Source organism: Peromyscus eremicus, chromosome 6 (genome assembly GCF_949786415.1).
Source record: "Peromyscus eremicus chromosome 6, PerEre_H2_v1, whole genome shotgun sequence".
Lineage (NCBI taxonomy): Eukaryota > Metazoa > Chordata > Mammalia > Rodentia > Cricetidae > Peromyscus > Peromyscus eremicus.
Window position 1 is genome coordinate 94,405,967 of NC_081421.1, and position 18,530 is coordinate 94,424,496.

The 18,530-nt window shown below is 41.4% G+C and overlaps 1 protein-coding gene across 1 annotated transcript in view; it reads left to right on the plus strand.

Annotated features, from left to right (window-relative positions):
- Pde5a (phosphodiesterase 5A) overlaps positions 1-9,490 on the plus strand; it is a 139,973-nt gene extending 130,483 nt beyond the window's left edge. The window contains exons 19-21 of the mRNA XM_059266189.1: positions 5,490-5,564; positions 6,315-6,398; positions 9,221-9,490. Coding sequence (XP_059122172.1) covers positions 5,490-5,564; positions 6,315-6,398; positions 9,221-9,358 — 297 coding nt within the window. The 3' untranslated portion in view covers positions 9,359-9,490. The remainder of the gene's footprint in view (positions 1-5,489; positions 5,565-6,314; positions 6,399-9,220) is intronic.
- Positions 9,491-18,530: the final 9,040 nt, after the last annotated feature.

The window sequence follows — 18,530 nt, forward strand, 5'->3', positions numbered from 1 at the left end:
CAATGCTCCAGAGGCACTAAAGGTTTCTAAGTGTGCCCTGGAAGAGAGCCTTCTCTCCAGCAGCCACAGAGCTCAAGTTGTGCAAAGTCAAACTGAACCCTCATTATAAGATTGGCTGAATTACAATGAAAATTCAAGTCTCAGCCTCAGAAGGTGTCATCGGTTAAAGGAAGGACATTGATTGGCAAGGAATTCGATCCTGTAACTTGGGATGGAAATGTGTGGGAGGAGCCTACGAAGGCTGAGGACTTGAACTCTCAGATTCTAAAGGCTTCATTTCAGCAGAGGAAGTAGTCTCTCCACCCTGGTAGAGGATGCATCCCTATCTGACCTGCTATATAATACCTCCCTTGCTTACTTCACCTGAGGGAATTAGTCCTTCTTTGTCTACTGAACCAGCAGTGACTTCCTTGAAGGCGATGCCAGGCAAGACAATACTGATGTTCCTCAGGGCCCACCAATAGTTTCTTCTAGACCTATGACCAGACCTGAGGCTAAACAGGCTCCTAGTGTGAAGGGAAAAGCTAGTCCATGAGGAGGTACACTATACCACAGAAGAGCTTAATGAGTTTGCTAATTCATTCAAGCAGAAGTCTGGGGAATATGTGTGGGAATGGATTTTAAGGGTATGGGATAATGGTGGAAGAGACACACTAAATCAGGTTGAGTTTATTGATAAGGGTCCACTGAGTGGAGAGTCTAGGTTTAATATGGAAGCTCACACAGTTGTTTGTTTGTTTGTTTAAAGTCCTTGATCATCTGTCTCTTCCAGCAAATAACATACCGATCCATTATATTGATGACATTGTGCTGATTGGACCAAGTGCGTGGGAGGCAGCAACCACTCTGGACTTGTTGGTAGCACATATGTACATCAGAGGATGGGGAATAAATCCAACCAAAATCCAAGGGCCTTCACCTCAGTGAAATGCTTAGGAGTCCAGTGGTGTGGACCATGCAGAGATAGTCCTTCTAAGGTGAAGGATAAGCTATTGCCCCGGCCCTTCTCACCACCAAGAAAGAAGCACAGCAGTTAGTGGGCCTATTGGGATTGTGGGGACAGCACGTTCCTCACTTGGGTGTGTGACTTTGGCCCATGTACTGAGTGACAAGGAAAGCTGCTGGCTTTGTGAGGGGCCTAGAAAGGGAGAAGGCTCCGCAACAGGTCCAGGCTGCTGTGCAGGCTGCCCTACCACTGGGACCACGTGATCCCGCAGACCCGGTGGTACTTGAAATGTCAGTGGCAGATGGGGATGCTGTTTGGAGCCTCCGGCAGGCCCCTAGAGGTGAATCACAGAGCAGAGTTTCCCTAGAGCAATGTAACTAATACTCTGTACATCTCAATGAACTCTATACAGTTAGAATAGCCATTCTGAAAATGTGGAGCTTCACATTAGATTTTATACTTTTTCTATCAATTGTATTTATGCATTTATCCACCACCACCACCACACACACAAAAAAAAAAACTAAAAAGAAAATCAATGACAGATTTGATAAAACTAAAAAGCAATAGCCAAAGCAATTCTAAGGAGTGAGAATATTCCCAGAAGTATCACAATACCTAACCTCAAATTATACTGCAGAGCTATAGTGATAAAGACAGTGTGTATGGTACTGTCATTAACAATAGACAGGACTGGAGAGACGGCTAGCACTCGCCACTCTTTCAGAGGACCAGGTTCAGTTCCCAGCACCCACATGGCAGCTCTCAACTGTCTAACTCCAATCCCGAGGGATCTGACACCTTCTTCTCACCTCTGCAAGCACCGGGTCTGCATGTGCTGCACATACATACATGCAGCAAAACACCCAAATACATAAAATAATTTTTTAAAATTTAAATAGAAAGATATTCCAATGGCATAGATGAAAGAATCCAGAAATAAACAACAAAGCTGTGCCCACTTGATTTTTTATAAAGGAGTAAGAAACATGTATTTGGGGGGAGGGAGGATAGCTTACTCAACAGATGGTGTTGACAAAACTCACTGTCTACCTTCAAGAGAAGGGACTAAGATTCCTAGCTTTCAACACTTGTCAAAAGTCAACTCAAAATAGATCAAAGACTTTAATTGAAAACCTGAAATGCTGAGACCACTAGATGAAAACAGGGAATACTCTTCAAGACAGTGGTTGACAGAACTTCTGAATAGAATTTCTATAGGATGGAGATTGGCCCTCAGCATCAGCACCAACTACCTGGGCCTATGTGAAATGAAAATATTTCTGCAGAGCGAAGGGGAACTATCAGTAGAGCAGACAGACAACCCGCAGAGCGAGAGAAAATCTGCACCAGCTAGCCTTCAAGAAATTAATTTGCCAGGGGGGTAAAACTGCCACTCAATAAATGGTCTAATGAAGGTATAGATAGCTCTCAAGAAAAGAAACACAGATGGCCAGTGACTATTATAAAATGTGTTCACTATCCCTAGCCATCGGGGAGATGCAAATTAAAACTATTTTGAGACACCATATTACCGCAGTCAGAATGACTCTCATCAACAAATTTGACAACAAATGTTGGAGACAATATGGAGAATAGGGAACCATTGTTCACCACTGGTGGGGGTGCAAATTAATACAACCATGTGGAAATTGGATTGGAGGTTCCTCCAAAACTTAAAAATAGAGCTCTCATATGACCCCTCTGTACCTCCTGGGCATATATTCATAGAAATCCTTACTCTATCACAGAGATGTTTGTATACTCATGTTTATTGCTGCCTTATTCACTATAGCAAAGGATTGGAATCAATCTAGTCTATCAACATAACAGATAGTGAAAATATGATGCAAATATAAACTATAATACTATCAGCTCTAAAGAAAAATGAAATCACAGAATTTTCATGAAAATAGGTGGACTTAGAATGTATAATGTTAAACAAGGTCACACAGTCTCAGAAAGAAGAAAACTAAAACTCTATGTTCTCGCTCATATGTGGATCCTAGCCTATAATATATAGACACAGATGTAGATATAGATGGTGTAGATATATATGTATAGATGTAAACAAGTGGAGATGTAGATACAATACACTGTAGAAAGGAGAACGAGAAAGCATAAACACTAGGTGATGAGGAAATTTAGATAATGATCATATGAATCATGAAAGGTTATAAAGCTGAAATAACTGTTAATAACCATTATTATTTAACTGGAGAGTTGGCTCAGTAGTTAAGAGCACTTGTTGCAGCCAGGCAGTGGTGACACAGACCTTTAATTCTAGCACTCAGAAGGGAGAGGCAGGTCTGGTCTATAGAGTAAATTCCAGGACAGCCAAGGCTACACAGAGAAATCCTGTCTTGAAAAACAAAACAACAACAAAAAAACAAACACACAAAAAAGAGCCCTTGTTGATCTTACAGAGGACCTGGATTCAATTCCCAGCACCCACATAGTGGCTCCCAACCGTCTGTCACTCCAGTCCCAGGGCATCTGACTCTGATGCCCTCTTTTGACTTCTGCAGATACCAGACATGGACGTGGTGCACAGTTATACATGCAAGAAAAATACTCATACATATAAAATAATAAATCTAAAAAAGTTTAGAAATAATCATTTACTGATAATTTTATATTGATACTCAGTTAGTATTGTAGGCGATGTGCAGTAAAAGCCTACAAGAAGCTTTGTCAGTGTTAACAACGAGGATTTTCAGTGTGAATGGAAAGGTGAAGATCTAAGACAGGGAGCATTCTACAGAAATCCTATTGTCCTGAATTTGAATTGGAAATACTCTGTAAAGTTATCCTGTGTTTTAGTTCCATTCCCCTGAAAGAGTTGATGCATAACGACCAGCCACTGGAATTGAGTTTCTGTTCGACTGAGGTCTCTAATTGACTCAGTTTGGAGCATCCATGACTCCATCAAGACATGACCAGTTGATCTGCAGAGCAAGAACAGGAGCGTAGACAGCCTTGTTACACAAAAAGCAGGAAGTTACCAGAAAGCAAGAGTGTGTCCAGAGAACAGGGACCCAGCCCAAGAAGCTTGCAGGGGCCAAAATGGACGATGTTGAGCACCCAGAAGGACTGAAATACACAAATACGTTTAAACCCAAGAATTCAATTAATAAAAGTATTAGTAAGAATGAAACCTTCTAGTGTCACCTTTGGTAGATACTTGAGAGGTAAGTGGGTTTATAATGGGTACACTGGGAAGAAGCCTGTTTGCTTAAATATTAATTACACTGAAGCATAACCAAATAATTGATGTAGGAAACTTTCTTGGTACTTAAAACTAAGAAAACAAACCTAAGAAGTATTTGTTTTAACTGTCACCCTTGTAAAAACCCCTACATAAATGGACTCCAGCAAACATCAGTAATTATTGCCAGTATCACAAAAAGAGGGGCACACTCCATATAATTAGCCACTCCTGGAAGTGTGCAGCAGCATGCCTAAGGAGCCGACTGATGAGAAAATGAGATGTCAGTCCAGCTGAGCCTCAAGACACCAGTAAGAGGCGTTATGAGAATGTGGGTTACAGAATCCGGACTCTGGGAGACTAGAAGATAAACAAACCAGAGTACTCATCAAATCAGAATTTGCAAAAAAAAAAAAAAAAAGATTAAGAGAGAGATTATAAGAAACTTAAAAGCCTGTCAACCAGTTGCAATACAGCATTGGTACTGGTTTTTTTCTGGGGTTTTTTTTTTTTTAACCCACCTTTTATAAACAGGTGTTTAAGAACACGGAGTTTGCTGTGACATTGTGACTCCTAAGAATGTCAGAAGCTACATCTGTAAAGGCTCATCAACATGATGACCAAACATGAGCTGAACAAGGATGACGCCAATAGACATGATAACATGGTTGGGAAACTAAAGAACGGTGGGGGAGACACCATTTTCCCCAGCCAGGGAGAGCACATCCAATACCAAATGGTCAGCCCTGGAGATGGACACACAAGTAACATTATACTGACTGAACAGGCTGTAGTTATGTGTTTAGAAATATATATCTGCACACATATGCGCACACACACGCGTGCGCGCGCACACACACACACACACACACACACACACACACACACACACATTACAACAATAATGAAAAAAGAGGCCATGAATTTGAAAACAAGCAAGGAAGGGAGGAGTTGGGGGAAGAGTGGAGGGTGAATATGATCAAAATACATTGTATGAAATTCTCAAGGAATTAGAGCTTTTTTAAAAAAAAATTAAAGAAACAGGTGCTTAATAAATAGCTGGCTGGTTATTCAGACAGATGGGCACAGTCTTGGTATTGATTGGCAAAACTGAAACATGTCACTTCCGGCTTAGTCACAGGGGATCACGTGATTGTGGTTATATGGTTAAAGCAAACGCAGCCTTATTTCTATTTCTTGTTACTGTTTTATCCTAATGATCCTGCTGGTGGAAACAACCGATTCGCTAGATTTCGTTATCTTCATTCAAAGTCTCTGTTTTGAAGAATGACTTGTTTTCCCCGCCCCAGACACTCAGTCTGTTGTCTGTTTCAGATAGCAGAACTTGTGGCAGCTGAGTTCTTCGATCAAGGAGACAGAGAGAGAAAAGAACTCAACATCGAGCCTGCTGTAAGTACGAGGCTTTGTTGGTAGGAACTATTCAACCCACTTTTAAATTATATACTCATAGAGACAGGTTCTTACCGTGTACATCAGTCTAGTCTCAATCATACAATCCTTTTGCCTCGGCCTCTTGGTGCTGGAGTTGAAGCATGCGACCACACTTGGCTAAAGTATATACTGCTTCTGAATACTTCCGTGACACCTCTCCTGGGGATGTGGTTGCTCATTTTACTTTTTTAACACTGTCTTTCTTTTTAGAAGAATTGTACATGCTGATCACAAGAGCAAAAGCAATCTAGGAAGACAAAGATTGCTTCCAAGTCATGCCCCCAAGTGTCTTGTCCTTTCTTTTCTCCACTTTCATGTGATAAGCCACTGTTATTCTATTACGGTCTTTGGTATGTATGGATCGTAATTATACAGGGAATGACTGCAGCCACAACTTCAGTCACTCTCTTTGCTGTAATATTTCCAGGTTCATGGTTCCAAACAGCACAGTGATGAGCAGCCACGTTGCTGCCTGTTCCTCTGTATTATTTTGCGAGGGTAAATTCCCAGAAGGGGATAGTGACTTTAAAAGTGTTTGATGTAGCCTTTTAATATAAAGGTTTCTTCCTTTTCTTTGTAGGGCTGGGAATATATATGTATATATAGTTGCTGTCTTACCTCCTTAAGCTGACCACCCATTCATCTTTTTACAGCCAACCTTTCCTGTGTGCTTTGAATAAATGTAGATCTCTCTGTGTGTATTTTCAGGATCTAATGAACAGGGAGAAGAAAAATAAAATCCCAAGTATGCAAGTTGGGTTCATAGATGCCATCTGTTTGCAGCTGTATGAGGTATTTACAGGGAAAATACTAGATTGCTAAACTTAGATTGTGTTATGAATTAAATATGAAGTACATTGAAGAGATTAACACTAGACACATATTTTTTCTTCTAAAGTCAAAAAACATAATTATTGTTGGTATTGTTTCTTTCTGCTGACGAATGTAATGTCTGTATAGAACAAGGGATACATTTCCCATTTCACAAAGGCATTGACTCACTCAGTGTATAAATATCTACTGAGTGCCTAGGGTGTGCTGGACACCAACACATTAATTTAGGGGACACTAAGAGGCATGTGCTGGTGCTGTCCTCAAGATATTTCCTGCATACTCTATGTGTTAGCATTATCTTTTTAAAGTTTAATTTTAGCCTAAGTACAAAAAATAGTCACCCAACTTTTTTTCACTGTCACGTTGTGGCTTGGACATTGTTAGGAAAATTTTTCTTAATTCTAAAAGGAGGAAGTTGCAGGAATATGGGCTCCAATTTCCCTTCTGCTCGTCTCCCTTGTTGGCTTTTTGTAGCTTTTGTTGTTCTGGTAAAAAGATGCATCTAATGTTCAGTGGACTGGTTTAGATATTTAATGCCCCAGTAAAGGAAAGAGATGCTGTCTTTGTTTCTATAGGTTCCAATGGATGTAAGTCTTATTTATTTGGCAAATTCCCCTTGAAGTTGTCATAAAAGGTTAAGAACAGACGAAAACTACGAAGTTTCCAATCTAGACATGGCAGATTCAGTAACTGGATGTGTAGAAGTTCATCTTCCATGGAGAAAAAATATTCGCCCCAAATACGTAGTTGGTGGCAAGCACAATTGAGAATCCAGTTCTCATTTTATATTTATTTATTTTTCGCGGTGCTGGGGCTCAAACTCGGGTTCTTGGTATGCTAGGCAAGCATTCTACCACCAAGCCATAACCTTAACTTTTTTTTTCTAGTTTTTCAAGACAGGATTTCTTTGTCTATCCCTGGCTACCCTGGAACTCGCTTTGTAGACCAGGCTGGCTTTGAACTCACAGAGATCCACCCGCCTCTGAGTTCTGGAATTGAATGCATGTACCACCACATCAGGCCTCCAGTTCTCATTCTTTGTCTAGGGTTCTAGCAGCATTTTAGTTCTCTTACTGTGAGGGGACACCATGACCAAGGCAGTTCTTATTAAGGAACGCCTTTAACTGGAGGCTTGCTTACAGTTTCAGAGGTTCAGTTCCTTATCATCATGGCCAGATGCAGATAAGCTTGGTACTGGAGAAGTAGTTGAGAGCTACATTCTGATCCACATGCACAGGGGCTGAGAGGTGGGGGGTGTCCTGGTCCTGCACTTTTGAAACCTTAAAGCCCACCCCCAGTGACACACTTCCTCCAACAAGACCACACCTCCTAATCCTTCTCAAATAGTGTCACCCTTAGTCAGCCCTGGTAACTAAGCATTCAAATTTATGAGCCCGTGGGGACGATTCTTATTCAAACCACCACAAGCATCAAAAGGTTTAGTAAACAATCCTGCTGATGGGGAGGAAAGGAAGTAGGGACAGCAGACAGCAAAGGAGACAGAGGTTTTAGAAGGCCAGCCATGTCCGCCTCTGCGGCACTGCCTCCCCAATCCACAGGGTCCATTTGGCTAGACCTGCTTTGTGAAGAAGTTCTTCTCCAGAAGCTGCTGGGGCAGTGTTCAGGTGCCCCCAGACCTCCTTTGTAAGACAGACACTTTCCCTGTGGGTTGAACAAAGAGCTTCTCAGTTGATGGTACCCCATGGCTCTTGATTTTTCCCATCCCTGTAATCAGGAAGAACAGTGTAATCAGAAGAGCTCTTCTGGATTTCCCTTTGTTGATAGTCTGTGTAAACACTGTGTGCTGTTGGGAATTCTACACGATCTTAAAAGGTCCTCTTGCTTTTATCATGGAAGCAGTGTGTCCTCAGCGCAGAGCAAACAGCAAGTCCTGAGAAACAAACAGGAAGATAAAATTTCTCTTAGTCTATTTAGAGGTAACTACGGAGGTCAATGTGTGTGAGATGTAAAATGTTCATGTCCTTTAATAAAAATTGATTTTTGAAATCCATGATATAGCATATATAATTCCGTCTTTGACATGTGCCCAAGACATTTGCAATGACCATAAAATACTTAAAAATATTACTAAGCCTTGTTGTTGGCTCTTTGTCATTTCCCTATTCCAAAGAAAGCTACGGCAAATGTGCTTGTAGCTAAATGGCACGACACTTGGTAATAATAATAACCTTAGGAAAATCTTGCATTGAAAAAAGGCATTGCATAAAACCCTTCTGTGAGAAAGCACAGGCACAGCTTCCCACGGCCCCCTCAGAGAGAGAGAGAGCCAGTTTTCATACAGAGTGCATCCACACAAATGAGCCCCCACAGCTCAGCATTTACACTTTTTAAGATTCATTTTTATTTTTAATGATGTGTGTGTATTTGTGTGGGTTTGTGCACACGAATGCAGGTATTCCTAGAGGCCAGAGGCAATGGATCCCTCTGGAGTGCTAGGCAGTTGTGAGGCACCTGATGTGAGTGCTGGGAACCAAACTCAGGTCCTGTACAAGAGCAATACATGCTACTCCACCCCTCCCCTCAATCCCTCCGTCAACCCCCCCTCAGTTGTTACTTTGACATGCTTGTGCTCTCTTTGTCCCCAACTATGGCTTCTTAGATGTATAGCTTAAGGGGACTCCTTGGCAAATACTGTGCCCGTGTGTGCCTAGGACTTCAGAGAATGCTACTGTGGGGCTGCTCATGCAACGAATGTGGCCCTTGGTGGCGAGCCTGCAGTGGCGGAGGCTTCCTTCTAGTTGTTTCCTTTCTTCCCTTAGGCCCTGACGCACGTTTCGGAGGACTGTTTGCCCTTGCTGGATGGCTGCAGGAAGAACAGACAGAAATGGCAGGCCCTGGCAGAGCAGCAGGAGAAGACGCTCATTAACGGAGAGAGCAGCCAGGCCAAGCGAGACTGACAGCGTCCCCTGGGTGCAGAGGGCCCTAGGCCGGCTTTCTCCACACACCACGCCTATTTGTGTGCACTTTGCCACGGCTGTGTTTTGTTTTTGCACAACTTTTGAGAGCATAGCATGAAGTGTTTTAGAGATTGCTGCCTACTGTCTGTAATTTGTTTTTTGGCCACTGAAGTGAAATGATTAGTCATATTCGCTTTTAACACATTGATAAGAATGGTGTAAATGGCGTCCCTACAGTCAGCTCGGTTTCGCTTGGGGATTATAAATAACCGCCTTTGTGTCTCTGAGTCACCAGTCTTTCAAACATGTTAGGAATCTTTCTCAAAAGTAGGTTAGAGGCCAGTTGAATACGTTCTGGGACATTTAAAGCCATCACGAGATGAACGTTGACTGAGTGGCTTTTAGGGAAAGATGAATATAAACTTGAAGTGTCTTAACAAAGTAAGATGTGGAGAAGCAGGAAAATGTGGTACCTAAGTGCTCTGCTCTTTCTGTAATGGGGACAACTTGCAGGACATCCCATCCATGTGGCAGAGCCAACAATGCTACAGCCAGTCCGTGTAGCAGCCCCTCAGCGCATGGTCTCAGAACCCCACCTAAAGCCCAGGGCCAGATGATTCTCCCACCGGCCTTCCCAAGAGAGAGTGTGTGCCATGTAGGAGAGGCCCGGAAGAGCCCTCAGCCACGAGAAATACTTCCCTAGAAGATCTTTCTGACAATCTGCATTTTAAATACTGAAAACTTGAAAAACTATTTTTTTAAACTTTGCGTTGCCTCAATCTCACAATTTCAGTTTCAACAGAAGAGTGGTCGCAGGAGCACACTGCCTGAAGTCAGACGTGACTAGACACATGAAGGTGCAAAGTCAGCCTTTACTCCTCTGTCCGATTTGCAGAAGAAAATGAGTCTCTGAACAGCAGAGGTTTGTCCCTAAAAGGGAGCTCAGACAGTGAATTCAAAGGGACAGCGTGTGAAATTCTCCTGTCCGAATGAAAACGACCTTCAGTGTTGGAGGCAGATGGTGAATCCAGCTGAGCAGCTGGATTAGGGAGGGGCACCTGCTCCAAATGTACAGAGTTGTTTGGCTTTGGGGAGAATTAGAGGGATCTGATTTATTAATTTCCACCCTTTTCCCACCTCTCCCAAGGTGGGTGAAGTATTTGATCTGGGTTTATAACATTAATTTGGATTGAAATGGGTTTCTTGTTCCTTTTCTCTTTGCTTACAATTCAACATGTTCATTTTTGATCCTGTGTATGACTATTTTATTGTGGCTGTGTTCTTACTCAGCTACAAAAGGCAAAGCAAGTTATACTAGCATTGCTTTGTACTGATGAAAGCCAATGCTAATTGTACTATTGTTGTAATACTGGTATTTTGAGAATATTATTTTATTTGTTTTTCATGTCATATAGATGAAATCTGTAAGATTGCCTCTAATGCACTGGTGTGTAAATTACACAGACTGTCACTAATAATAGTCCTATCAGCATACCGGATCCACCGATGCACGTATCATAATTCCTGAGTGTAGACACATGCTTAGAGAACATTCTCCTAGCCCAGCATTGTGACTGAGCAGGTATGCTGAAATGCGGTCATATACGTTTGTAGCTTACGTCACTGAGACTATTTTTAAAGATGACATTATGTGTGGAGGATTTGTCTGTCGTGTGAACAAGCAAGAAGTCAGGTTGGAAATTATTTGGTTTGCTTTAGGTAATGGTTTATTTTACCTACTAGTATAGACATTAAAATAGGAAGAGTGGTGCTGTGCCCATGTTATGTTATTGCTGGACATTTTAGTGCATACAGAAGAGAGTACTATTTTATTCAAATAATTTTTGTTTTATAGGAAAACCATTCCATACATGGATTTCTGTCTGTGGTACAAGAACACAAATCATAGTTTCTGTTCTGAATGTGAATATTTCCTTTCTGGTATCCTCTCAAGTTGGAATATATTTATTATATTATATTGTTATAATCTCTCCCTTATGCTACCATGTGTTGATATTGCCTGTAATGAACAAGACATTGTTCTTGTCCTAGCCTGTTTGTTTGGTTAATTGCTTGGCTGGCTGTAGTAAAATAATATGATAACATTTCATTTTAATTTTTAGCCAGAAAAATCCCTGTGTTTTGTTAACTTGTCTATAAAGTTTTCTGATCTTATGTGTTTAGAGGATTCGCCTTTGCCGGTCATGATACTATGTGAATGTGTATAAGTCAATTAACCTCTGTGTCTAAGGAAGCTGTGTTCCTAATGTAGTTAGGTTTGGACAAAGCCTGTGTTTGAGGGAAACATCACAGGAGGCAGCTAGCTAGCTCCTAAGCCTTCCTTATGGGCCTTTGAGACCACTGTCGGAAACGGGGTATTGAGATAAAGAAGTGACCTCATCCCACAGGTTATTTCTTATGTTGAGTTCCTTAGACAGGAAGCAAGTACATTTGATCCACTCCACACAGACCTGGCTCAGAGCATAAACCCACGATGCTGCTTTGTCACTGATGAATTATGAAGAAGAGTTTCTGTTAGTAGCAGCACGGAGAAAAGGATGTATATAGAAATGTATGGGAAATATTGGTTTCTTGGAGGAACGAGGAACTTGAATCCCAGACAATTTTGCCTACCAGTAAAGTGCCTTTACTCTCAGAATGTTGCAGAAGGGTGAGGCTTGGCACGTACTACATTTCCAAATGTCCTGTGGTTTTCACTAGATTACACTCCTAAACTGTAGCAGGTAAACAGCGAAGCCTTTTTTTTTTTTTAACCTGATTTAAGATAAAACAAAAACAAAAACAAAAACAAAATGTTCCCCTGCTCTCCTGTAAACAGCTGTATCAAATCAAATAAGGTGGCAGGACTTAGTTCCTCGGGGTCAACCATGGGTCCACCCACCTTTCATTAAATCCTCTCCGCATGTTAGGTACAGTGCTCAGCGGCTGAGACAGGGCAGTAACTCCACAGAGCTCACAGCTGGGCAGGAAATGACTAAGAGCATCGTTTCTCTTTCTCCCAACTTTACACGCAAGCGTTGAAGGCAGCCATCACTTTCCAGTTCATCTGTAACATACATACTGTGCACTTTCATCCAAAATTTCTTAATATGTCAGTGAACAGCCTGACTTGCTGTCAGCATGGATCTTTTAACTTGCTGATAGCTTGAAGAACACCTTAGGTAAGGAGTCCCATCTTCTGTGACGCAGATGATGTTTCCATATTCCAGCCAGGGGGAGAGGGGTCAGAGTTCGTGTGGACTATTCAACTGCAGATTTGAACCCCTTCTGCCCTCTTCCAGAGAGCCAAGAGGGAAGTATTAAAGCTTACCTCACTGCTCCTCATTCTTATCAAAAGCCTGTGTAGACGGACATGTCTTGAATGTTGTTGAAAGTGATGTACATAGCTGAAAATATAAATTTCTATGACATTTTAAGAACTCCAATGAACCATCATTCGCCACTGTTGATATCTATTTGTATTCTTATGCCTTTTCAATATATCTGAACAAATATATAGTTTCTGGCACTATTTTTATACTAGCATAAAAGAGTTACTATGTAAATTATGTTTTGTTGTGAAGTCGTTTAAAATGATTGAAATGTTGGTTTCTTTTCTTTCCTCTCACCACATCGAAAACCGTTTCCAATGATCCTTTTGTGGGAGGGTGGGTCACTCCACAGAAGCACTTGCCCACCCACCCCGGGTCCTGTGAAGTCAGATATGGCCAAGGTGGTCTGCCATTGTGAAAAGTCACCACATGTCTGGGGTTTTCTCGTTTTGCAGTGCTGTAACAATAAAATGAATGAACAAGGACTGGATGTGGTGTAATCATTAGGGGGCGTTGAGGGTTTGTTGTTGTTTTTTTTTTTTTTCATTTTACATACTAACCCCTGTTCCCCCTCCCTCCCCGTCTCCCGCTTCCCCCACCTCCTCCCCACTCCCCCACCCCTGGTACTTTGAGTTTTAAGAGTAAGGGAATGATAGGGAAATGGGGTTTCACACTGGCAAAGCAGGTCCAATTACTTTGAGAGAATTTTACACTGAAGTTTGATAAATATTTAGTCCTTAAATAGACTCTTCAATATAGTAATTTTATTGGTAATGTCCTGTGCTACCAGTTTGAGGGCAACGTTTCCCACCATAACAGCACTGTGGAAGGTGATGGCATCATTACCAACCTGGTGTACTCAGGGAGCTAAAGCTTAGATGTTTCCTTCTTGCCAAAAGGCTTGAGTCAGGCCCGGATCTGTAGCTTCACAGCCACTGCTAATACTATATCCTGTTCTTTTTCCAAAGTCCCACATCTGGGCTTACTGGACCAAATGTACTATCTAGAAGCACTATAAACAACATGTCTCTCAGCAGGTTTTGCTTGGTTTTTAGTTTTATGGATATCGTTCCTTAATTTGGTTCTTATGATAAAGGTTAATGTGGTGCCCCGAGGGACTTCTGACCCCCATTGATGTCTCTGGAATAAAAGACTGTGATAGAGACACTTTTTCGGTGCCGCTGGGCAAGTGCCCTTCAGTGTATTACCAGTACCCATAAAAGACTACTTAAAATTTCTGACCATGAGAGGGCGCCAGAATTTCATTTGTATTTAAAGAAGTAACAACTAGCCATAAAAGAGAATTAAAAACTGCTTCTTCAAATATTTTTGGTGACTAAATATGAAAAAAAAAATCCAAGTGAGAATTTCTGAAAGTAATGAAAAATTCATTTTTCTATTAATTTTTATGAAAATTTAAAACTGTTTGTTGACCTTAATCCAGTGATCATGCTGTCAAGATTTCCTCCTAGTAAATAGTAAGATCTTTTGAGTTCTTTTTTACTCTGTTCCAGTCCTGGGACATCAACCCTTTCTGTACAAATAAGAAGTATTAAAAACATCCTTAATGCACAGTCCTGTGATAGCCATTTGTCTCCCAGCAAACAGACATTCTAGTTCCTACAGTCAACACATAGAAATGTCACCCTATGATTTTCTGTTTTCAAGTAACATAGCATTAAGCCACCAGAAACACCAAACTTGCAGAGACTGTTCTCTAGTTTTAAGCTACATTCAGCTAAGGGATAGGAGGTTAGGAGAAGAACTAACCAGCCATTTTGTTTAAATAAAAAAAAATCTCAGGAAATATGAAGGGAATGAAAATATAATTATTTGGAAAAAAAATCTAATTAAGTGGTATGCATGAATAATCATGATAGTTTTCAACCTTACTATGTCCTGAATTATTAGCCTGAGCCACGGATCACATTTTCTCTTCATGTCGATGTTTGTCTTTTGTGAATAGCTTGGAGAAATTGTATGACTTCTTTCAGCATTCTCTTAAGGTCTCTGCTCCCGCTTTCCTAGCAGGTCCTTCCAATTTCCACAAAAATCACACCACTCAGAGACAAGTTCATCGTTCATGATTGTAAATATGAAAAAAAAAAACAGTTCCCAAAGCATGATGCCAGAAGTCATAAGACAAAGACCAAAGAGAGTCTCAGGAAAGCCACACAATGGAACCCTTTGACTCAAAGTGCTGGAGGATTACGGGTTCTCCAGCCCTAAAGGGACACTCTGGGCCTCTTGTTTCACCTGTGATGCAACCCATTTAGACACCTGTTGGAAGAGTCACGGCCTTTTGTCTACGTCCCTTGAAGAGATAGCTCTTCAATTTAAATAATAAAATAACAAACACTACGCATTTTTTTTCTTTGCCATATCTGATTCAGTGCAAGTTGGAAATCTTACATGTGTCTAACCAAGTGAGCAGTCTGGAGATCTGAAGTGAAGCAGGGAGTGAGTTTATATATATTTGACTGTCAAACATGGTTTACAAAGCCCGTGTTTCCCCAGCCCCTCGCCCAGCCATCACACTCACCAAGTTCTCTGCGTGAGGCTGTACCTATCCTCTAAGGCAGTGGTTCTCAACCTTCCTAATGCTGCGACCCTTTAATACAGTTTTCATACTTATGTTGTGGTCACCCCTAGCCATAAAATTATCTTTGTTGCTACTTCATAACTATAATTTTGCTATTATTATAAATTATAATGTAAATATGTGATACACAACTCCTATGAAAGGCCAAAGGGGTCGCGACCCACAGGTAGAGAACCATTGCTCTAAGGCTTTCTCAACATACCAACAGGACTTTCCAGTCAGTGCCTTCTTGATTATAGAAAGCCATTCCTTTCAAGGTATACAAAGATGTCATTGGGGTCAATGAGAATATTTTGCTTATCTCCCTTCCTAGCTGGTAGCCTTGTACAGGAGGCAGGGGTTAAATCAACCTTGAGAAAGTTCATTATTCTCAGAATAACATATGTTTATTTATGGAGGTTGAACCATCATCCCTTTGTCTTAGGATGAAGCTGGCCTGATAATGATGGATATTTTTTTCTGTGTTCTTGAAGTTGTTTTGCAAGCATTTTATTGAGAATCTTTGACTCTATCTTCATCAAACATATTTGGCCTATAATTGCTCAAGACTTTTTAAAAAAGTCACATGGGAACCTACTACTGAAGAGCCTCCTTAAAATACGTACATAAAATGTGTAGTCCAGGCTGGCCTTGAACTGGTGATCCTCCTGCTTCCACCTCCTTCAGCAAGTCCTACTTCTACCAGTATGCACCACCACAACCAACAGAGAGGGAGTAGGGAGAGTTGGGGAGAGGGGAGCTGGTAGGGGGAGGAACTGAGATAAGTGGGGGGAAGAGAAGCTGTGGTCAGGATGTTTTGTATGAGAGAAGAATAAATAAAAATGTTTAAAAGGGGGTTAAAATGTAGTTATCCTATAATGGAGTAACAATGCCCCTCCTCGACAACACACACTAACAAATAAAATGCCTCCTTCCAGGACTGGATTACTTATTTTGGAGTTGTTGGCCAGTGAGGTCTCAAAGACTTCAAAACATTACAAGCTATTGCCAACACTCCAGAACTGACAAGAAGACCCCCTAAGTATTGCTGAAGACACACATACTTGAGTCCTAGACCATGGTACTCAACAGGATGTTTCATCCCTACTGGCTAGATTGCATAGTGCTAGAAAATTCTAAGCATACAACAAGAAGAGAAAAAGAAGTACTCATTATACCCAGCTATGAACCCTCTAAGCTACAATAATGACTGCCCCGGCAAGACGAACCTACTGGTGCAGTAGTTCAATAGTTCCCCAAATAAAAAAAAAAAAAAAAAAAAAAAAAAAAAAGAAACAAAATAACCAACCAATTTTTGATTGGATTTAAGGCCCACTCCACAAGAAGAAATGCATACCTGGCACCTTTATTTGACCAAGAACCTATGGCTAGACAGGTCCTAGGCTCTGGAAGGAAATCCATTCTATTATTGTGCTAAATTAATATAATAATAAATCAACTCCTAATGGCTGGGCAGGTGCACATAAGAACTCATAGCAGTTGTGACCGTGCACGAGACCTGTGTGGGCCCATGGCAGACCAAATCCCACCTGAACAGGGGAGTTGGGAACAAAGTTCCACTCCCTAGCCAAGTTTGTTACTAGGAACGGTTTGTAACGGGAAAAGAAATCGGAACAATTTATTTTAAGGATGTAGCCCTTGTCAAGTTGAATACACTCCTCCGGTGGAAGGCCACATATCCAAGAATATGTGGACAGCACAAATTAACCTTGATTGGGGGTAGGGGGACAGATGATGAGGAAGAGAAGGAGGAAGAGGAAGAAGAAGGAGAAAGAGAAGGAGAAGGAGAAGAAGAAACTTGATGTGGTTAACTTATTTTAAACAAAGGCAAAATCTAGGTAACACTAGCATTTGTTTCTCTTTTCTTTCTGACTTTGGGTAACAGTGTAGACAGCTTCCTCAAGCTCTTTGATTTCCCCATCATGATAGACTACAGCTTTGACCTATGAGCCAAAATAAACCCATTCTTTAAGCTTCTTCTCTTGGGATATGGAATCAAAGCAACAGGAAAATGAACTAGGGTAAGCTATAATATTTTTATTTTAACTGAAATATAATTAGGTCCCTTCCCCATTCCCTTTCCTCCCTCCAGTCTCTCCCAGGTACTACTTCTCTTGTTTCCTCTCAAAATCTTTGCCTCTTCTTATTTAATTGATAGATTTGTATATATGCCAATTATATTATATGTGTACACACACACACACACACACACACACACACACACACACACACACCCTGCTCAGTCTGTTAGTATTACTTATATGTGTATGTTTTCAGGGCTGACAACTTGATATTAGAGAAGCAATTGGGGGCTCATCGCTGGGGAAGACTCTCCCATCCAGCAGTCCTTGGTTACCTGTGGTTCTTTGTCTGTGGGTGAGTCCCCATGAGATTTCCCCCTTCCCTGGTAGTGTATGACTGGTGTTGTTCTTTGGATCTTATTTAGGCAGCCGAATTATTGAGATATCATGGGTGAAACATCCCTGTCATTTCCAGGAGACACAATCTCACAGCGTATTTCCTGATTCTTGTACAATTTTCCTGTCACCTCTGCCATGGTGTTCCCTGAGCTTCAGGTGCAGGAGAGTTGTATTGCAGATGTATCAGCTGGGAACCCATTGATGACTTATTCCCAGTTGCAGTTTTCTGTAACGATCTCCAGCTGTTGCAAAGAGGACTTTCTTTGATGAAGGGAGAGAGCTATACTTACCTGTTGCTATAAGGACGAGTATTTAGAATGCAGTTGGAAATTATGTTGGTTTAGTAAAGTGACAGTGATAGGTTCTCCTCTAAGATCCATGACCTGCTAACTCTAGCTAGTTGGCTAGGTTTCCAGTACCAAGCATGATTTCCCTTCCGTTGAGTAGGCCTTCAGTTTAATTAGACAGCTGGTGGTTACTGCCAACTCAGGAGTGATGCTCTTGCCCCCTTAGGGTCGTTGTGCCATGTGGGGTTCCACGTGGTTCACAGGCGTTATAGCTAAGTGAGACTTAGTTGTTTCCCTCCCTTGGATACATGAGTAGAAACTTCAGGTACTGTGAAAGCTGGCCCTCAGGCAGGAAGATTTCAAGTCAGATCCAGCTTCGGTACTCCATATCTTGTGTCCAAAGTGCACAGTGTCTTCAGCAACAGTGATGTACCTTCAACCTCTGGGGGCCAGCCAACAGCAGCAACAACAAGCCAAGATTTTAAAGAACAAAACGTTATCAAAAATAAGTTTTCTCTCCACTGTCCCCAC